General features: G+C 37.3%; 1 protein-coding gene across 10 annotated transcripts; it reads left to right on the forward strand.

Moving 5' to 3' along the window:
• Positions 1-8531: 8531 nt before the first annotated feature.
• On the forward strand, positions 8532-16569 carry LOC107785143 (pentatricopeptide repeat-containing protein At1g79540). 10 transcript variants are annotated; one of them, XM_075232882.1, is made up of 5 exons: positions 8532-11333; positions 14302-14555; positions 14655-14772; positions 15052-15148; positions 15262-16569. In XM_075232882.1, exon 1 carries the CDS (start codon positions 8737-8739, stop codon positions 11104-11106), a length of 2370 nt encoding a protein of 789 aa, XP_075088983.1. In that variant the 5' UTR covers positions 8532-8736; the 3' UTR covers positions 11107-11333; positions 14302-14555; positions 14655-14772; positions 15052-15148; positions 15262-16569. The 10 variants fall into 10 exon arrangements, with proteins under 10 accessions (XP_075088983.1, XP_016461853.2, XP_016461857.2 ...); XM_016606367.2 differs by having other exon boundaries at positions 8533-11333; positions 14299-14555; positions 14954-15148; positions 15262-15502; XM_016606371.2 differs by having other exon boundaries at positions 8533-11333; positions 14299-14555; positions 15043-15148; positions 15262-15502.
• The last annotated feature ends 5601 nt before the right edge of the window (positions 16570-22170 follow it).

Genomic DNA, 22170 nt, shown 5'->3' on the forward strand with positions numbered 1-22170 from the left:
GCCCTTGCGGTCACGTATTTCAAGATCGAACTCTTGCAGCAGCAACACCCAACGAATCAGGCGTGGCTTAGAGTCTTTCTTTTCTATTAAGTACCTGAGAGCGGCATGGTCAGTGTAGACGATTACCTTTGATCCTATCAGGTAGGATCGGAACTTGTCGAATGCGAACACCACAGCTAGTATCTCCTTTTCAGTCACCGTATAGTTCAACTGGGCTCCACTCAGCGTTCTACTGGTGTAGTAGATTGGGTGCATCAATTTGTCCTTCCGCTGGCCCAACACTGCCCCCACTGCGTAGTCACTAGCGTCACACATTAGTTCGAATGGTTGCTCCCAGTTGGGGGCAACAATGATGGGTGTTGTGACCAGCCTCTGCTTCAACTCCTTAAACGCTACCCTGCAATCATCAGAAAATACAAACGGGTGATCTTTCTCTAATAACTTACAAAGAGGTTTGGTGATTTTGGAGAAGTCTTTTATGAACTGCCGGTAGAAACTGGCATGTCCAAGAAAACTTCTGATTGCTTTGACCGAAGTTGGTGGAGGCAACTTTGCTATTACATCAACCTTTGCTCGATCTACTTCTATTACCTTGCTTGACACCCGGTGCCCCAAGACTATGCCTTCTTGTACCATGAAATGGCACTTCTCCCAATTCAGCACCAGATTAGTCTCGATGCACCGTTTCAGCACATGTGTCAGATTCACCAGGCACTCATCAAATGAACTTCCCACCACTGAGAAGTCATCCATGAACACCTCCATTATATCCTCAACCATGTCAGTGAATATGGCCATCATGCACCGTTGGAATGTGGCGGGTGCATTGCATAGGCCAAAGGGCATCCTCCTAAAGGCATAAATGCCATAAGGGCATGTGAAGGAGGTCTTCTCTCGGTCCTCAGGTGCAATGGAAATCTGATTGTACCCTGAGTACCCATCCAGAAAACAAAAGTGTGACCTCCCTGCCAATCTATCCAGCATCTGATCGATGAAGGGAAGTGGGAAGTGGTCTTTCCGGGTGGCTAGATTCAACTTTCGATAATCCATGCAAATTCTCCAGCCTGTGATAGTTCTCGTTGAGATTAGTTCATTGTTGTCATTCTTCACAACCGTCATGCCACCCTTCTTAGGCACACATTTAACTGGGCTAACCCAGTTGCTGTCAGATATTGGGAAAATAATTCCCGCATCTAACCACTTTATCACCTCCTTCTTCATCACTTCCTTCATATTTGGGTTCAGCCTCCTCTGATGTTCCCTGGAAGGTTTGTGCCCCTCTTCCAGCAGAATCTTATGCATGCAGTAAGCGGGGCTGATTCCCTTGATGTCTGCCATGGTCCACGCAATGGCAGTTTTGCACTTCTTCAATACCTGTAGAAGCTGTTAGACCTGCACATCTAACAAACCAGATGAGATAATAACAGGTAGAGTGGAGTCAGGTCCCAGAAATTCATACCTGAGGTAGCCTGGCAATGGCTTTAGTTCCAGCTTCGGTGGTTCTTCAATGGATGGCTTAGCTGGAGGAGTCTCCCTCTTTTCTAAGTGTAGGGGCTCAAACTCTAGATTTCTTTCCCAAGACCCTCTACCTTCCAGTGCCAACACCCATTCCGCCAAGTTTTCACTATTCACTTCCTCCAAATTCGTCAAACATGCAGCTAGGGGATCCTCAATCGTCAACACTTCATCATCCGACTGTACGATTACATCCACGGCATCAATAAGAGAGCAATTGGCGAACTTACTTGGTTGCCTCATAGATTTCTGCACATTGAATACAATCTCTTCGTCATTGAGCCTCATCTTAAGTTCCCCGGTCTCGCAATCAATAAGAGCTCTCCCTGTGGCCAAGAATGGTATTCCTAAGATGATAGGAATTTCTTCATCCACTTTGCAATCCAATATCACAAAATCTGCAGGGAACACGAATTTCCCCACTTGAATAAGTACATCATCAAGGATCCCAAATGGACGCTTCACAGTCCTGTTAGCCAGCTGCAACAACATAGAGGTGGGTCTAGCTCTCTCAATGCCCAACTTTTTGTAAATGACCAGGGGCATAAGATTAATGTTGGCCCCTAAATCACAAAGTGCTTTCGCAAAAGCAAAGTTTCCAATAGTGCATAGAATAGTAAAACTCCCTGGATCAGAGAGCTTTTCAGCAACAGGTCTAGTTACCACTGCACTGCACGTCTGAGTAAGTGTCACTGTGGCCAAGTCTTGGAAGTCAAATTTTCGGGACATTAAATCTTTCATCATTTTTGCGTATCCAGGCATCTCCTTTAAAGCTTCAATCAATGGAATATGAACCTGAATTTGCTTGAGCATCTCAAAGAACTTTTTGTACTGCTCTTCCTTTTGATGCTTGGCCAACCTATGTGGAAATGGAGCAGGAGGACATTTCTTCCCAATCTCTTGGGACTTTTCTTTCTCAGCTACTATCTCTACTACCGGCTCTTCAACTGCTTCAGCAACTTTCTCGGTCTCCTGCTGAGTATTCTTTTCTTCCTGAGCAGGCTGGATTGTCACATCTGTCAGCCTTGTGGAATCATCTAGCTCAATGGGTACCTGAATGAGTGTCTCAGCCTGTATATTGTCACGAGCTCTCTCCTGCTCTACATCAAGATCCCTGCCATTACGGAGACTCACCGCCATCAGCTGCTTCGGGCCCTGATCTTTAGGATTGATTTGGGTATCTGCAGGTAATGTCCCTTGAGGACGATTGTTCAGATACATTGAAATTTGTCCCAAATGCACTTCAATATTTTTGATTGCTGCGTCATGTGCATCTACTCTTTCATTTATTTTTGCATTGGACCCAATCACCTGCTGCATCATTGCTTCAAGTCTTGTGAACCCATCTTCTTGCCTTCCACCATGTTGTTGCTGAGGTGGGAGATACCCTTGCTGTTGACTGTTGTACCCCTGTGACCTTGGAGAAGGTGCCATATTGTTGGGGGGGTCTCATACCTCCCATGTTTCCAGCATTGTACTGTGGCTGAGGTGGTCTGTATGGCTGCTGAGTTTGTTGACCCCAGTTCTGATTGCCCTGTCTCTGGCCTCCATAGTTTGACACATAGTTCATGTCCTCAGGGTGCTGATGATGATGATCATGTTCAGCATTCCACGGATTACCAATTGGCTGACTAATGCAAGATGTGCACAAGCCCCCATTGGTGGTATCTACAATGTGCACTTGCTGTTTCTGCCCCGATTCCTCCACCTTTTTGGTGAGTATGCTCATCTGTGTCAAAAGGGTCGCCACATTTTCAGCCATGGAATTTGATGGGTCAAAAGGCACTGAGTGTACCACTGGAGTGATAGGTGCATTCCTCGTCGTCCACCCCGAATTTTGAGCCATTTTGTCAAGCAGACTCTGACATTCTCTCCAAGTTTTGCTCAAAAACGCCCCACCAGCTGAGGCATCTACAAAGTTCTTCATGCTATCTAACAGTCCCATGTAAAACCGTTGTCCCAACATCTGATCTGGAATACCATGGTGTGGACATATAACCAACATTCCTTTAAACCGGCTCCATGTCTCATGCAGTGTCTCCATTGGTTTCTGCTTAAAGCTCACGATCTCATCAATTTGTTGAGCTGTTTTGTTGGGTGGGTGGAACTTGATGTGAAATTGCTTGACTAGCTCATCCCAAGTTTCTATAGAGTTTATGGGGAGTGAGTTTAGCCAGACCTGAGCAGCTCTTGTCACCGAGAATGGAAATAATAACAGTCTGATTGCTTCCGGAGTTACGTTGGGTTGCCTTTGAGTTTTGCAAATCGATAGGAAGTTCTTCAAGTGCTGCTGAGGATCTTCGGCTAGTGTCCCAGAAAATAATCCCTTGTTTTGCAGCAAGTGCAGCATGTTGTTCGTGATCTGGAATGATTCAGCTTGTATCGCGGGCACAACAATGGCAGTGGCCAGATTGTCAGCTGTGGGTTGTGCCCAGTCATATAGTGCAGCCTCAGGCGCAGGAAGTGCCCTATCTCTGACGTTTCCGTTGACGTTGTCTACGTCACCCATGTCAATTTCGAGGTTGTGTGTTTGATGAGGTTGTTGAAGTCTTTTGTTGGCACGGTTCAATATCCAGAATGTTTTCTCTGGGTCTGAGAGTCCTTCAAGTACTTCTCCAGTCCTTGTAGAGTTTCTAGGCATACACCTGTGCAACCACGTCAACAACCGTCAAAAATTTTCAATCAAATCTTGGTGTAGAGAAGACTGACTATACTAAGAATTTGTTGTATTTCTATTAATGGTAGTTGATAATTCCGTTAATTCCCCGGCAACGGCGCCAAAATTTGATCACGCCCAACCATGCCTTGTAAAAAAGACAATGCGGACGTTGCAAATATAACCTGAGTATTCCACCCAGGGTCGAATCCACAGAGAATTAACCTATCAATCACAATCTTTAGAACTACTAACTCTTGAGAACCAGCTTCCCCAGACGTTTGAATCACCGTTGATGGTTTCTTTACTAACTAAGATTGCAAGTAAATAACAAGCTGTAAACTAAAATGCTAAGGTTGTAAACAATAATGAGAAAGTGCTAAGGTAATGACTTCCCCTATTGATGGAATCCCTTCTGTTTATGCTTCATACAAATTGACCAACACACCTCTATCAATCATGAACACTTTTCTTACCGTAAATCTCTCCCGAGTAATCACAGTAATATACTATTGCACTCTCCCGAGATACACTAGCTAGCTTTAATTAACACAGTTCACTTAAGATTGCACCCAAGGCTTCGTTATCCCTAATCGCGCCTTTAAACCCGCAGTTATAGATCCCTCTTATACTTTGGGAGTGGTGTTGCTCAACAATAACCTAAATATGCACTCTCTCCCGAGTTATGCACACTAAATAGGCACAACTAATTGAGGATCCTGTCAATTAACTACAACAAGAACATAGTTGAACAAATAAAGATTGAAACTAGCAATTTGTATTCACATAAACAAGAAGTTCATCCCCCAATAGGTTCCATCAAAACCTTAGACAAAGGATTTAGCTACTCATAACTATGGGTAAACAAACTAAGATAAGATTCATCATAAACTAGCAATAAAAATCAAAGAAAAGAAGAAAGATGTTTTGGGTGATCTCTCACAATTGTTCTTCTTGCCAAAAATACTCTCCAAAACAATACATGCCTCTCTTGGGCGGAGTCTAGTGTTTAAAATAGGGTTTTGGGCTAAAAATTCCTTGTTTTGCACTTTTGTCCCTGAACTTCCTCGCGCCTGCCGCGGTTCTGCCGCGGTCGCGGTGGAACCGCGGCCAAACAGCTCCTCTGAATCTCCTTCTGTCCGTGAGCAATCTTCACCGCGGTTCTACCGCGGTCGCGGTGGAACCGCGGCAGAATTATTTCTCTGATTCTTCAGCCTGTTTTTGCGTGGTTCACTTGGGATATTTCACGGATGGCCTCTCTTTCTTCAATTTTTGACTCCAAAAGTACTCCCTAGCCTTCCCTAGTCATATATAACCTGCAAGTCATGAAAAGCACTAATAAGAGCATTTTGTTATCACTTTTATTATCAACACTATGCAAGAAGGCGGTTATTTAGGGCCTGAATATAGTTAAATTCACCTATTATCATTTAGCAAATATATGTTTTTATAAATAATATTACATTTGACATTAAAGATAGATATTACAACAATAACATACCCAGTATTATCCCACACATTAAAGGTAGATATTGTTTCTTGAAATATATTAATTGCTAATCATATATTTGTAACTAATATTGTAAAAATAATTGATATATATATTTTTTAAATTAATAATATTTTACTTAATCAATTATAAAAACTAAAAGTACATATTTTGTAAGAACATCATGGAATGTATGCTTGATAAAATAATTAATATTCATAAAATTAATGTCATACATTACTCAAATATTTTACGAAAAAATAATCTATCAATTCTTATTTAAAAATGAGTGGCATGCAATCTGAATTAATAAATGAATACTACTAAAGCAAATAAAATGGAAGCGAAAATATAACATAAATTTAAAAATCCAAAATAATTAACATAATACTCTTATGTAAAATTATAACATAACATAAACTAAGTTTTAACATAATTTAAGCAAATATAATTCAAAAGGAAAAGAAAACATAAATTTATAACCTCATTCAACAATGAGATTTTACTTTAATGACACCACTCATTATATGCTAAGTTTATTAATGTTTTATTATTTCTAATATTAGGTAGAGTAGTTCCAAAACTAGAATAATACTAACATAATTATGCTAAATGAATAAAATAGTAAAAATAATTTGAAACAACTACATGGAATCACAAAAAATAGAAGTTAGAAAATGAGACTATTATTTAAATATTAAAAAGTAATTTATCATTTTGCATATAACCTCATCCAATAATGACATCACTCATTATAAGTCAAGTTTGTGTATGACTTTTTCTTTCTAAGATTACAAGGTATAATTTTCAGAAAAAATAGAATAATAACATAGCTAAATGTAATAAAAAAATAATTAAGAAAGAAATAAAATATGAGAAATTATGTAGAAACACATGAAGTAAAGGTTGGGAAGTGAGAAATAAGAAAATAAAAAATAAATAATGTAAAAAAAGGTATTTGAAAAAAAAAAGAAATTAAAAAGCAAAAAAAAAGTTAATTAAAAGAAATTAAAAGGCAAAAAAAAAAGAAGAATGTAATTTTGAATCTCTTTTCTTTTCCTTTTAATTACTTTTTTTTCTGATACTTTATTTTATTTTTATTAGTATTTGTGATATATTATCTAATTTTTGGATTTTAATACAATAACTTTCTTTTATTTTTATTCTTTGAATTACTAGAAACTAGAATATAATTTTTGTAACTTAAGTATGTTCTATCATAGTCATGTTAATTATAGGTATAATGTATCTATACGTTTTTCACTTTTCAAGTAAAAGAAAAATTTCTTTTGTTTGATTCATGTACATGTTAGCATGGACGGATCTACGTATCAATTTATGGTGCTCAAGCACCCATTAACCCCAACGTGAGCTATGATAGTCACATAGAATATTAGTAAGCAAACATATAAACGTTGATAGTCAGATCCCTAGGTGCTTTAGATCAATGGCGAAAATTAAGCCTTGCGTCTAGGGGTGCCTGAGTTCGATTCTTAAGTCAAGCAGTTTTTTTATTTTAAATTTAGCTGCTTTTATGTTAGAAAACCAGCCACGCCGAATTCCACTACTTTCCCACAAAGCATCAATTTTCCCATCTTTCTCTAATTCCAAATCTAACCTTATTCTTTCCATTGCTGACATTTCCTTTTTGTTCTTTTTTTTTTTAACGTTTTTTTTTTCTTTGTTTGTCTCATTGTGGCACATAAAAGGGAAAAAGTAAGACTAAGATTTGATTAAAGCTAGAGAATCTTAATATTTTTTGTCTCTTAACAATTTTTGTGGCTCAAAGGGAAAAAAAATTCGGGTACTTTAAAAGTGAAAATAAATAAGCGAAGCTTTCGCAATTGTAAGCAATGGTGCTATTATTCATCATTTTCAACGTATGAAAAAACGTCAAGCACAATTATACCTTGTGGCTAATTTTTTTTAATAATGATAATATTATTAGTAGTTCATTATAACTTGCATGTAGAAGTCTTTTTTGACAATGGTAATACTAGTCGTAATTTTTTTTATTAATGTTTTTTATTGTCGCATTTAAATAATTATGTACTTATACTATTCGATTGGTAACAAATTTATATTAAATTGAGCACCCACGACCTTCAAATCCTGGATTCGCCACTGTATGTTAGCATATAACATTTAAAATTAAATACTTATGGGGCTTACGTCCTGCCTCAAAGCTTTCGTCTCGCCCTGTGTTAGATAAAATGTCTCATCTCTCACCCATACCTTTTAAAATACTGATTTTAATTAAGAGCATAGTTAGTTGAAAATGGATTGTAAAAATTTAAAGAAAATTAAAACAAAAAAGCTAAAAATCAAAAAAATAACAAGATATGAGTTGATTTACTTTTTTTATTTTATTTTAAAAAGCCGACTTCAGTCGGACCTTGCACACGAGCACTTATCGAAGGTTGTGGTGAAATAATACGTATTTTTCGTCCTTACTAAGAGGTTTCGAGTTTGATCTCTAGATATCGTGATATTTTTATTAGTGAGTACTTCTCGGCAGGGGCGGAACTAAAAGGCAACTTACGGGTTCGTAAAACATGCTAGGTTCGTCCTAAATTATGTATTTGTGTTACAAAATTCTCTAAAAATATATATAAATTTTAAATTTAGAACCTAGTTATTAGCATTTAAATAGAATTCACAACTCATAATGTTCAAATATTGGATTTGGATTTGTATTGTTGTTGTAGAATTCAAAACCCATACTGGATCAGCCTATGCTTCTTAGGATGAATGCGGATTAATTGGTTTCCAAAATGGATACGGGTTGAGACTCAGAAAAAAAATCACATCACAACGTCTGGACAAAGTTTTACATTTGAATTTCCAAAAGTGGAGTGGTGCTTAAATTCTATTTCCTAAACCTGAGGGACACAGTTGCTATTTTTTACTCAAAGCCTGAGAATCCTAATAAACCATGCCGCTACCTTACAGCTTACCGCCAGATAAACCCCACAAACACCAACTAAAACCTCCTTCCTGATGGCCCAACGATGAATCCCCCACGCAGCCACCGGAAACCCGTATCAGAAAGTCAACATTACATTTTCTCCAAGCCATGAAACTCTTACATTCTCCACTCTTTCGTTCAATCTCTTCCAAATCATTCAGTTCCTCTCGGGAAATGTCCGTGTCAAACAAGGTCCTCAACATAATCGAAAGAGTAAACCCAATGGAGCCAGCACTCGACAAATTAGTTCATTTCCTATGTCCCAACACTATATCGTCAATTCTCGAAGAACAGCGGCAAAATCAAAATCCTCAATTGGGCTTTCGATTTTTCATCTGGACCGCAAAAAGAAAGCGATTTCGCAGCTGGGTTTTGCAGAATTTAATCGTGGACATGCTTGTAAAAGAAGGTGGATTCGATTTATACTGGAATGTTCTAGATGAACTTAAGGTTAATGGGGTATCTATAAGTTCTGACGCTTTTGGGGCGTTGATTTGGGGTTATTGGAAGGTAAATAAAGCAGAAAAAGCTGTTGAGGCTTTTGGTAAAATGAAGGATTATGAATGTAAGCCTGATTTATTTACTTACAATATGATTCTTCATATTATGGTTCGAAAAGATGCGATCTTGTTAGCTTTGGCTGTGTATAATGTGATGTTGAAGTTGAACTCGAGGCCCAATAGTTCCACTTTTAGTATTTTGATTGATGGGTTGTGTAAGAGTAGGAAAACTCATGATGCTCTTAAACTCTTTGATGAAATGAGTGAGAGGGGTGTGTTGCCTAGTAAGATTACATATACAGTTATTTTGTCCGGGTTGTGTCAAGCTAAGAGAACGGATGATGCTTATAGGCTGCTTAATGTGATGAAGAGTAGAGGATGTAGGCCGGATTTCGTTACATACAATGCTTTGCTTAATGGATTTTGTAAACTAGGCAGAATTAATGAAGCACAAGCACTTCTTAAGTCTTTCGAGAATGAAGGTTATCTAGTGGATCTAAAAGGGTATACATGTTTGGTTGATGGTTTCGTTAGAATTAAAAGAATTGATGAAGCACAATCCGTCTTTAAAAAATTGTTTGAGAATAATGTGGTTCCGGATGTTGTATTGTACACGACTATGATTCGGGGTTTATCTGGAGCCGGTAGGGTGAAAGAGGCATTGAGTTTGTTGAGAGATATGACAGGGAGAGGTGTGCTACCGGATACTCAGTGTTATAATACTCTAATCAAGGGATTTTGTGATATGGGTTTATTAGATCAAGCTCGGTCGCTTCGGCTAGAAATATCGGAAAATGATTGCTTTCCAGACACCTTTACTTACTCTATTCTTATTTGTGGTATGTGCAGAAACGGCCTCGTGGAGGAGGCTAGGCTAATCTTCAATGAGATGGAGAAGCTAGGATGTTTTCCTTCCGTTGTAACTTTCAATACTCTCATTGATGGACTTTGTAAGGCTGGTGAGCTTAAGGAGGCTCACCTAATGTTTTACAAAATGGAGATAGGTAAAAACCCTTCATTGTTTCTTCGTCTCTCTCAAGGTGCTGATCGAGTCCTTGACAGTGCAAGCCTGCAAAAAATGGTAGAGAAATTGTGCGAATCAGGTAAGATTCTTAAAGCTTACAAGCTTCTTATGCAGTTGGCTGATTGTGGAGTCGTTCCAAATATAATTACGTATAATATTTTGATCAATGGATTATGCAAATCTGGAAAAATTAGTGGTGCTTTTAATCTTTTTGAAGAGCTTCAACTCAAGGGGCATTTCCCCGATACAATTACTTATGGGACACTTATTGACGGTCTCCAAAGGGCTGACAGGGAAGAGGAAGCTTTTAAACTCCTTGATCAAATGAGCAAGAATGGGTGCATGCCAAGTGCAGAGGTTTACCAGTCGCTTATGACTTGGTCCTGTAGAAGGGGAAAGATCTCTATCGCGTTTAGCCTTTGGTTGAAGTATTTGAAAACCCAAGCTGTTCGAGAGAGTGAGATGATAGGGTTAATTGAGAAACATATAGAGAAAGGTGATCTGGAAAAAGCAGTTCGAGGATTACTTGAGATGGACCTAAAACTGGAAGACTTTAATTCATCACCTTATAACATTTGGTTGATCGGGTTGTGTCAGGCACGCAAGCCAGGTGATGCTTTGAAGATATTTTCTTTACTTAAGGAATTTGGTGTCTCGATTTCAGCCCCAAGTTGTGTAATGTTGATTCATAGTCTTTGTGAGGAAGGAAACTTGGATCAGGCAGTCGAAGTTTTCCTATATACTGTGGAGAGAGGTGTTCGCTTGATGCCACGAATTTGCAACAGATTGCTTCAGACCCTTCTCCGTTCTCAAGATAAAGCACAGCATGCTGTTGATCTTTTGGAAAGAATGAGGTCTACAGGCTACAACTTAAATGACTATCTTCATAGTGGTACGAGATCTCTTTTCCAGCGATGGAACAGGAGGGGAACAGAGAGTCTATCACCTGGATAAGGTTGCTTGACAGTTTCATGGTGCAGTGATTTTCGCTTTCCTTCCAGAACTTTCTGAGCCTGATTTGCATGGCCGTGTTGAAGTTGTAAAGTTTGCAGGTGCCTCCACCTTTTACCTTCACTAACCCTGTTTCAGACCTTGTAACTTGGACTAGAGAATTAGCATAGAGATTTTGCTGAAGCTGCTCTAACCAGCATTTTTGGGAGGAGGAACTGGACAGATTCATGGTAATTTTGCATGATACATAACATTCTTTTGTAATTTCTGATAATTTTGTTCATGTAGTAAAGATAATATATATATGTGTAATCTCAATAAATATTTGATAATTTTGCTCATTTAGAAAAAAATACCTGTGTAATCTCTAAAAAATTTTAAGAGAGCTATTATTGTTCCTTACAAAAAGTTTTCTTTCAAACTTTGTTGACATAATAACGCAATATGACGGGAAACAGAAAAGGCTTGATTATTTTGTTTCTTCCATATTTTCCTTGTTTATCTTTTCCTAGTTTTTTCCAGCTCCATTTTCTGACAAGAATGGTGGAGTGTTATTTTATTTTTTGGAGGCGAGGGGTTGTGGTTAGAATGACACACAATTTTTGCCCATGTCTAGTTATTGTTACACTTGGATTTATTTTCACTTCTTGTTATGTCTTTTGGTATGGCATTATGACAAGAGTTCCCTATTATCCGAAACCTCTTACTGCACTAAGCATAAGTGGCATGAATCAGTAGTTCTGAAGCTGCAGCTTTTCTCCTCTAGCTTTTGACCATCTTACGCATTCTAATCTGAAACAACTGTTCCTGTTTTAAGTAACAACACCATATTGGTGTGTTCCACGTACAAATGATTGCAGAAAGTTTCTTAGTACCTCTCGAGCACCGAGTACTTCTCTATAGTCAACTTCATATGTGCTGGTGCTACTTTGGTATATATTAATTTGTTTTCTCATGATTTCCTCTTGTAAGGTGTTCCTCAGTCACTTCTTTAATTGGTTTATCCTATCCATTTGATCTAGATTTGTTTCCTTTTTTCTCTTATATTTCCCAGTATTTTAGCTCGTATATTTTCAGTATGAACCACCTTATTTTTGAATAATGGCTACAATTTGATATACTACAAAAAAAAAATACTATTGGACTTACTAAAGTTCCAAACTATGAAAATTTTTGGTGTGGTGGAGGTTGTATATCATGTTGCTCTCTTGTTTTAGACTGCAGAGTTGGCAATTCCATTCCTTCCCTACACTTGGAAAATAAATTGTTCTTTTCGCCAGTTACAATGTCAGTAACTCCAGAAGAACTGCAGGCTTATGTGCATGGGTCATGGCTGTTGGGGCTATTACCGGCCTCTTTCACTGCCCACCTGACATTCATAAGAATTTCCAAGCTTTATCTACACTTTGATTCCTTTTCTCGAGGAGGAGTCAGTTATACTTGTTGCTATAGCTTTGCTGATTCTGTCTGAGTTATTTGAAGATTTTAATTTTATTTGGCTTTGACGAGGATGTCACACACCGTATAGGGGTGGGGTGGATGAAGTGGAGGTTAGCGTCGGGAGTCTTGTGTGACAAGAAAGTGCCACCGTTACTAAAAGGTAAGTTTTATAGAGCAGTGGTTAGGCCTGCCATGTTATATGGAACTGAATGTTGGCCGGTAAAGAACTCACACATCCAGAAAATGAAAGTAGCAGAGATGAGGATGTTGAGGTGGATGTGCGGGCATACAAGGATGGATAAGATTAGGAATGAAGATATTCGAGAGAAGGTGGGCGTGGCCCCCATGGAGGACAAGATGCGGGAAGTAAGACTCAGATGGTTCGGGCACATTCAGAGGAGGAGCACTGATGCACCGGTGAGGAGGTGTGAGCGACTGGCTGTAGTGGGCACGCGGAGAGGTAGAGGGCGACCTAAGAAGTATTGGGGAGAGGTGATCAGACAGGACATGGCACGACTTAGGATTACTGAGGACATGGCCCTTGACAGGGAATTATGGAGGTCGAGCATTAAGGTTGTAGGTTAGGGGAAACTTGTGAATATTTCTACAGCACAATAGAGTGAGACTATCCAGTTAGGAGTTAGACTAAGAATGTCATTGGTCGTCTATTGATGCAGGGCTTTACCTGCTAGTTTTACTATAACAGCCATCTATTTCGTATTTCGTATTCTGTATTTCGTATCTCTTATATTGCTGTTATTTTATTATGCATTTTTATGGTACTAATATATCGGCTCCTGTTGCTTTTTTTTGAGCCGAGGGTCTCCTGGAAACAGCCTCTTTCCCCTTCGGGGTAGGAGTAAGGTCTGCGTACATATTACCCTCCCCAGACCCCACTTGTGGGATTATACTGGGTCGTTGTTGTTGTTGTTGTTGTTGTAGGCTTCAATTCTTTTCCTGAATTTCCATGCCTGCCCTTCTTTAGGCTTTCAGGTAATTGGCTAATTCTTTTCCTGTAGCAATGGGTAAATCAGAATTAAACTGTACTTGCTTCTGTTATCCTTCCTGGGAGATATAGCTCATCAGAATGTAGCATATTGTAGTCTTGGAATTCAAACACAAGTGCTTATACTATAATGCTAAATCATGTACTTGTATATCGGATGAGTGGTCTCATTGTTAATGACGCATAGTCATATTTCTTGATAAATGTTATGAACAAGGTTTCATTTTTTTAAGTAAGATTCTTTTTTGTGGATCATTTTTAGGGTCCCATCTTTTTTATGCCCTGTATCCTTTCAGGAGGAGGCTGTGGTCCATCAGGGCTTTAACTAGACCGCAAATGAGATGTTTGATATAGCTGATACCCTTTAGGTGGACAATGGTTTTCTCATTTCTTAGCATTTCAAGTGGTTTTTGTTCTGATGCAAGAGGCACAACCCTCTTACCCAGCTGGATATGAAATCATTGCTTTGTGTTAAATTATTTTGCTGGTGACTCGGTTATGTGGATGATCTTAAGATTGACTTTCTTCATCTTTAGATTTATTTTGACCGTGATAAGATTATTTACACTTTGCTTCTTGCATCTTATTCCTGTGTAGTTGTATCATCATTCTACTTAGCATGCTTAGTATGTAGCCAGTTTGAACACCTCTAACCTCATGCTGTCATTTCTGCTGCTAAATGCCGTTTCAGCGAAAGCATTTGAATTGTTGTGGCTGTATAAATTAATCTGCCACTCTTCCATTTTCAGCAGAAAGTGGCATTTGCGGCATGTATACGTACTGTCAATCTTTTGATGAATCTTGTGAAGGTGCAAGATTGTGGAGTTGGTGATGGTGCTTACTAAAGGAGCTAGCATGGATCTTCTACCGAGCCTCTTTGCCACTGGCAGGGTGTTTTGGAGCTAGGCGGTGCTTATTGGCCGTAGATGATGTACTTTCAGTCACAAGCTTTATTGCACATTAATAATGAGTTAATGCTTTTGGTCGTGGCATTGGTCAGTTTGAAGTATATCACACTCCCCATTCTGTTTTGTTAGTTGTTGCTCGATATTTTTCCTTCTTTTTTCCTGTGGTTCCTGAATGCCTTATGTTTATGTTGTTTTAGCAAAAGACTCCTCGCCAGTGCTGTCAAAGGATCGCATTTAATCCCTGAAGCTAGGTGCAAAACAAGTTGATGAATTCTTGCTTAGGTAGCGCTTCAGTGCAGGCACCAAGGCACTAAGGTGTGTACCTCCTTGCCATGGGCTTTGTCTTGAATATTGCGGGCACTGAACAATAACTATTTTACTTAATTGCAAGTTTTTCAATTCCTTCGTCCATACGTTGTTTGTGTTAATAGTTATTATTCTTGAATTACATATATATATTATATTGTTCCTTCATTTACGCCTTTCTTCATTACAGCCCATATTTATTTGCGCTGTGTCTAAAGCCCCCACAGAGCAAGGCTGTTTTTCTCACTTTCCGCTGCTCCTGGTTCTCACTCTTCACAGTATGTGCAGCTGATGGATTTATTAATCGCTCGAAGTCTCCCACTGATGCTAAATCACTTAGCAATTGATCTGCCACTTCAGAACCTTGTTGATTATTGCAGCAGAGGTGGATTTGCCGCTTTGCTTTCATTGTTCCTTCAAACAATTCATTAAACAATAAACAAAAGCACACCATTTCATACCGCTATATGCATTTGAACTATGTGTTGATTTTTGCAGGCAATTTATACGAGGAAACGTGAAAATAAACACAAGCCTTTCTTTTGCTAAGTGAGATTATGCTCACTTGTGGTGATTAACGTAAAGAGTTTACTTGAGCTTCAGTATTGGAAAAAAAGGAGGGGAGATTACCGTTTATGTCTGAATACCACGTATTCTTACCCAAATTATGGTGTAAGAGCATACATGGAACAAAAGTTGTCTTTATATAAATGCTGGCCAAATGTCTGGTTTTTAGTGTTGATGCTTTGCCAGAATTAGCAATTTTTTTCCATCTCAAGTGAGGTAAAGACATGCGCTTTAGAGAAATGTGCGATTCAAAGAATGACTAGCAAAAGTGATGAAAACAAAAGGTGCTCGATTCTCGATCAAGATCAAGATCTGCACTATTACTATTGTAGATTGGTTGCTAGAATTAGTAATCTTACTTGCAATTTGAATATCATATCATAGTACTTAAACTGAGTCTTAAAGAGGAGTATGATCATCTCCATCTTCATTCAAGTCGGGCGGCGGCCTTGTGGGAATTATGGACCTGCTTATCTTTTCCTCCTGTGGTGGAGGCAATAAGTTTTTTTGCTCATATGTATCGGCCTGAACGTGGAAGATGCACAAGAGGATGCTAACAATTGGTAGCCAGCTATCTTCAGGAGATAAAGAGAGATTGGATCTTACATATGGAGCCAAATACACAAGAGCAAAAATAGCATAACGCAGTTTCCCAGTATCCAACCACACGAAAACCCAACTCAACCAATTAAAATACGGAATTAAGCTGATAATTGCCATCACAGTAAACCTCGCATCACCAGAATCAATCACGGACTCACCGTCATCGTCATCCGGCTCCGAGTAAGTAGTCGGACTCGGGAAAACCAACGAGCTGAGAACGCAGACACCGATAGCCACGGCAATAGTAGCGTCGTTATTTGCAAACTCTGCCCTGCACCTGCAATTAGTTCCATTTCTCAGATTTAGCTTTTTGCGGAGGCGAGGTTGGAGAGTTGGTAAAAGTGAGGATTGTAAGGATTTTGGAGGAGTCAGAGGAATCATCGCCGGAGACGGCGAGGCCAGCATTTAACGCAGTGTTTGGTGATAATAAAAGTAAGAAATCATTACTCCTACTCTTTTTCTTTTTGCCCAACAATATCCATCTGATATACGATGTTGTGTGTGGTGGGGAGATCAGTTGACAAATTGTGTTGATTTGACATGAGAAAATGTAAAATAAAAAATACTAGAAGTTATTTAAGTAACATTTATTGAAGTAAATTTTGCTCCAAAAATATCCAACTTGTTCTTTTCAAAGAACGAAGACTCTATGTTTCTTTATATGGCTGTTCCAATAGTTGCGTCTTCTTTTGGTTGTAAACTTGCAGGAATAATTATTGTTGTTGTATTTACTTTTTGTTTTGTAAATATAGAAAAGCTCGAAGGTACAATACGGTATGTACATGATATACAGTTTTACTATTCCTTCCGTTCCTATTTAATTATAAAGTTTTGCACAACCTTTAAGAAAAAAATACTTAGTTATTGAATTTGATTAATCTAAACCTTATTAATTCTTTAATTTAATCTATTTAGGTGCATATTAATTCTAGAAAATTAATGCTAAGGACAAAATTAGTAAAAAAATAATTAATTCTTTCTTGATCTTTTAAATTGACAAGTACTACTCCGTTCGCTTTTACTTGACACGTTTTGATTTTTCACGTGTCTTAAGAAATAATAAATGAAGTGCATAATTTACTATGATACTCATATTAATTAATGCATATTTTATTGGATTTGAAAAAATAATTTGAAATGAGTAATAAATACTGTGGGTATAACAGGAATTTTTTTTGTATTCTCTTAATATGCGTAAAATGACAAGTAAAAATAAAAATTTATTTTTAGTATATATGCTAAGTAAAAGTGAACGGTATTTGAGAATAACTATTTTTAGTATACATGAAAACTAAATGAGAACAGAGACGCTCGCATTTTCGAGGAACTTTTTTTTTTTGACTATTTACCTTCATCAAAGCCAAAAACAAAGGCGAAAGCTCCAAAACTAAACCTAAGTAGTTGAGATTTCCTCCAGATGAAGTCCATCTTTAATTATCACAAACAAATTCGCAAGTGGACTGAAGTTCTAAATTGTATCAACAATAATAAATAATTATAGAGACTTACCTTATCTTTCTTCTACCTCTCAACCCACCTCGCCTTCCATGGATTTCGATTTGAATTTGGTTTGACATCCGATTGGGTTTCTGAATCAGTAAATTTAGATTCTTTCGTTGCTAAATAAGGAATAAAATTATGTTTTATTTGCTTCCCATAGTTAAGAAGTCAAATGCCAAATATCCCTTTGTCGGGGGAAAAAAGAAAGAGGGGGAGAGGTTTGGTTCTTAGACAAGCTCAGGATAAACCGGGATTAGGGAAGACTAGCTAGATTAATAACATTACATTTATAAGAAATTTTTAAGGGCTAGCATTATCTAGCTAGATAATTGAGAATTCTGTGGTAGTTTACAAGTGTAGCTAATAATTTTGATCCGTTTTCAAGAGATTGATGCCTTGAAATGGGATTAGCGAATTGAATATCCCTTGTGGATTTCCTCCTTTTAGTCCCAGTTTGAGTTATACTCTATGTTAGGGTTAGCAAATGGGTGGGTTGAGTCGGATATGAGCGGGTTGAAAATGGGTAATTCAAAAAATTAATAAATTATCAGACTCGGCCCGTATTTGAGACGGATAAAAAATGGGTTATCCGGCGAATAATATGGATATCCATATTATCCATGGCTTCTTCCTAGTCTTCCAAACTTGAGGAACCCCAATTTGAGGCTTTACAAATGTAAAAGTTAAACACATTAGTTATCTATTTAATTAACCATTTTTTAAGTGGATAATATGGTTCTTATCTATATTCGACCCATTTTTAAAAACTTTATTATCCAAACCATTATGAATAATATACCATTATGAATAATATGAGTGGATAACTATTTTATTTTAACCATTTTGACACCTTTGCCCTGTGCTAGTATCGTAGTTACTTAGACTAGCTAACTGCATGTTAGAAAACCTTTTTTTGGGGGGTTGTGTGGGGGCAAGAAATGTTAGAAAGCCTTAATTAAAAGCAATTTGCTTCCTTCTATTTTTAGTTAATTAATTGCAACTTTTGAACTATGGAATAGAGGTAAATTCAACAGATATGGAGAATATAAAACACGGAATAATAATAGAAATAAGACGGAAATTAACACTTGTGTGGCCATACAAGAAATTCAAAAATGAATGGGCTAAAAGTAATAACATGAGTAAGTTTTCTATCTTGACTATGCTAATGTTAGATCTAAATTATCCTTTGAAGATTGACTCCAGTGTGATGAAACTCCAGAAAGTCGCTGGTCCATTGTACCACTGGCTGACGTAGAGGCAACAGAATCAATTCCACTGGCATAAAAAGCAGGATAATCATACATATGATGAACCCAAGTAATAGGCAATACATTGTAATAATTGGGAATGGATTGACTAGTTGCAATTGGAGTCACCACTTGAGAGTTTGCAGTTTCTTGATCTTGATTTTCCAACGGAACAATTTTTATATCATGCTCAGAAACAATAGTCTCTTCTGAGATTTCTTCAAGATTCATACTCTCCTGTGTTTTTTGAAGATGAACGTCGAAAACACTTGGCTTCTTACGACTTTTTCTGTCATTGGAAGCATATTCCAATCTCATAAAATACTTTTGAGCATGACTAGCAATTTGTGTTGGTGTTCTACTTGGCAATAAATCTTTACTAATCTTTGCCCACTTACCTTTCCCATGAATCTCCAATCCTTTCAAGAATAATCTTTGTTCATCCTCTGTCCACGCAATTCCTTTCTTTATTTTTCTTCCATTGTCTTTTTTACAAATAGCACTACTACTAGTACTGATCTTCACACCGAACAATTTGATGGTCTTGCTTTTCTCACTGCACGTTCTGTAGTTATGCCCATTGCGACCACACAACGTGCACTTCCTGCCCATTGCTAGCTAATTTTCTCTTAATTAGCCACACTACTCAAAATCATGAACAAGAACACAGCACTTGAGAAAAGGTTTGTTCGCTATATATATAAAGAGAAAGATATGATGAGTATATATATATATATAGTAAACATCGAGTAAGCTTTCCTTTTTTATGCAATGTAAAACTTTATTACAACCGAGTGAAAAAGACACGGAAAGTGGTCTTTCATCTCCTTTCTAGCGAGGGACTAAGGAAAGTATTCCGATTTATGGGAATGAGGTCGAGGATCATGATTAATATTAGGGGTATACATGGATCGGGTTGGTTCGGTTTTAAACCTAACCAAATTAACTATATCGGTTTAGATGGGTTCGGTCTAATCGGGTTTTTTGGATTTTTTGTTACTTAAATATTATTTCATCTTACTTTGTTAAATTTTTTATAAGTAATTATATGTTTAGTAAAAATATAATAAATTGACAAATATTATCTATTGAAATATTCTTACGGGAGAATTTTCTTAGTAATACATAATAGTTATTTTTTAGTCGTCTGACAATAATTTTTCGTTGATGTACACTTTCAAGGTTAACCGAATTTAGTAATTAAACATAAACATCAATATGATACCTAAATAATAATAATAATCACTTCAGATTCGGAAAAAAACATAAGAATTTAATAGATCTTAACATATGATATGAATATGGAAGAACAAAGAGATTGACGCATTTCAGTAATACTTGATAAGAAAATGATCATACAATCCATTATTAAGGTTAATAAATATGGAGCATTATATACTATTAAATATTACATCTCGCGAACCCAAATACTTTTAGACATTTTTTAAAGAAAACTCTATATAAAATTTTTATATTTATATATCGGTTTGGTTTGAGTTTTTTACTCAATACCAAACCAAATCAACCCAAACCTAATCGGATTTTTTAATCGATTTGATTTGACTTTTTGGTTTGGTGCATTTTCTGGTTGTGTTTGTACACCCCTAATTAATATTACCAAGATCTTACCTTTTCTTTTGTCTTTTCTGAATCTGTTTTCAAATCCTAACGAGTAACGCCATGTGTGATGATAAATCAAATAAAACGGTGAAAGTTATTCGATATAATATCAAAACCCACTAGCTCCGGAAAATTGATCAATAGATATTTCCCATCATTAGTACAGTTGATATTTATAATAGTTGACCGACCAAAGTCACACTGAGTTTATGTTATATGCTGTAAAAAATATTTATAAATCAAGTCACCTAATTTTAGGTAAATTTCTTGATAAATGTAGTCTGATAAAAACTAAAAACCAATATAAAGTTACGGGTTATAATTCACCGGTAGCGTAAAAGAAATTACACTATATGAAGATTTAATGTTTTGTTACATCCGCTATAGTTGATAGAATACTAAATAGTCACAAAATGGAAAGTAGACTAGTCATATTACAGATAAATATAGCTAGGTTTATATTATTATATAGAAAATAGGACGAAAACTAAAGATAATAAATTATTAGTTATAATTCTAAGAAAATTATTAGTTATAATTCTAAGATAATCTAGTGAGTTAAATAATCAACTAACTTGCAATAAAAAAATTAATTATGTTCCAGTAGTGTATACGGTTAAAATCTGGTCTATCCGTTTTTACTATTTGATCGAGACTAGGGAATTGCATCGAAGGTCGGCTTCGCAACGGATCAGACCGAGGTACGAGGATAAGGCACCGAGTTCGAGGACCGAGGTACCTATCGAAGATTGAGGCCAGTAGCGATCGAGACCAAATGAAACACACATCGAGCAAAGCACAATAACAGAAAGGCGAGATATTCGTGACTGGCTGAAGATCATGGCGTAAATCTCGGAACAGATCAAATCAAGGATGGTTATTTAGTTAATCATGGGATTTACTTCTGTATTTAGAATTGTACCATAAACAGGATTCTTCTACTATATAAAGAGGGGCCTAATCATTTTGTAACCATCTTACATTGACGCATATCAAAGTAATATAATACTTTCTAGCTTATATTCATGTTCACCAGTTGGTTTGTTTCTTAACTATTTTGGGCATCGATCAGTTCCAGGGTATTTAAGCTCGAGGGCTGAATCACGTTTCAACACTGGCTTGCCTTATCTCATTTTTAATCTTTACGTTTATCAATTGGTATTAGATAAAATCACGTGTCCTTAAAACCACATTATAAGTTTAATTGTTATCCAATTTTTCATTCTGGTGCCGAATCACTGGTTCACAACGTCATCAGAGCAGGATACTATTGGGCCAATATGGAAAAAGATACTAAGGAATTCGTTCGAAAATGCGACAAGTGCCACAGATATGCACCGATGATCCACCAGCCTGGAGAGCAACTTCATTCAGTCCTATCCCTATTGTCGTTCATGAAATGAGGAATGGATACCGTTGGCCCTCTGCCATCGGCCCCAGGTAAAGCTAAATTCATTTTATTTATGATTGACTATTTCTCTAAGTGGGTTGAAGCACAGGCTTTCGAGAAATTCAGAGAAAAAGAAGGTATAGACTTCATCTGGGATCACATCATATGCCGATTCGGAATACCCGCCGAGATAATATGCGACAATGGAAAACAATTCATCGACAGCAAAATAACAAAGTTCCTCGAAGATCACAAAATAAAAAGGATCATGTCAACGCCGTATCATCCTAGTGGGAACGGACAGGCCGAATCGACAAACAAGACCATAATTCAAAATCTAAAGAAAATATTGAATAACGCTAAGGGAAAATGGAGAGAAATTTTGCCTGAAGTCCTTTGGGCGTATCGAACAATGTCAAAATCCAGTATGGGGGAAACACCGTTCTCCTTAGTATATGGTGTCGAAGCTCTGATCCC

The sequence above is a fragment of the Nicotiana tabacum genome, chromosome 16 (genome assembly GCF_000715075.1).
Source record: "Nicotiana tabacum cultivar K326 chromosome 16, ASM71507v2, whole genome shotgun sequence".
In the NCBI taxonomy this organism is placed as follows: domain Eukaryota; kingdom Viridiplantae; phylum Streptophyta; class Magnoliopsida; order Solanales; family Solanaceae; genus Nicotiana; species Nicotiana tabacum.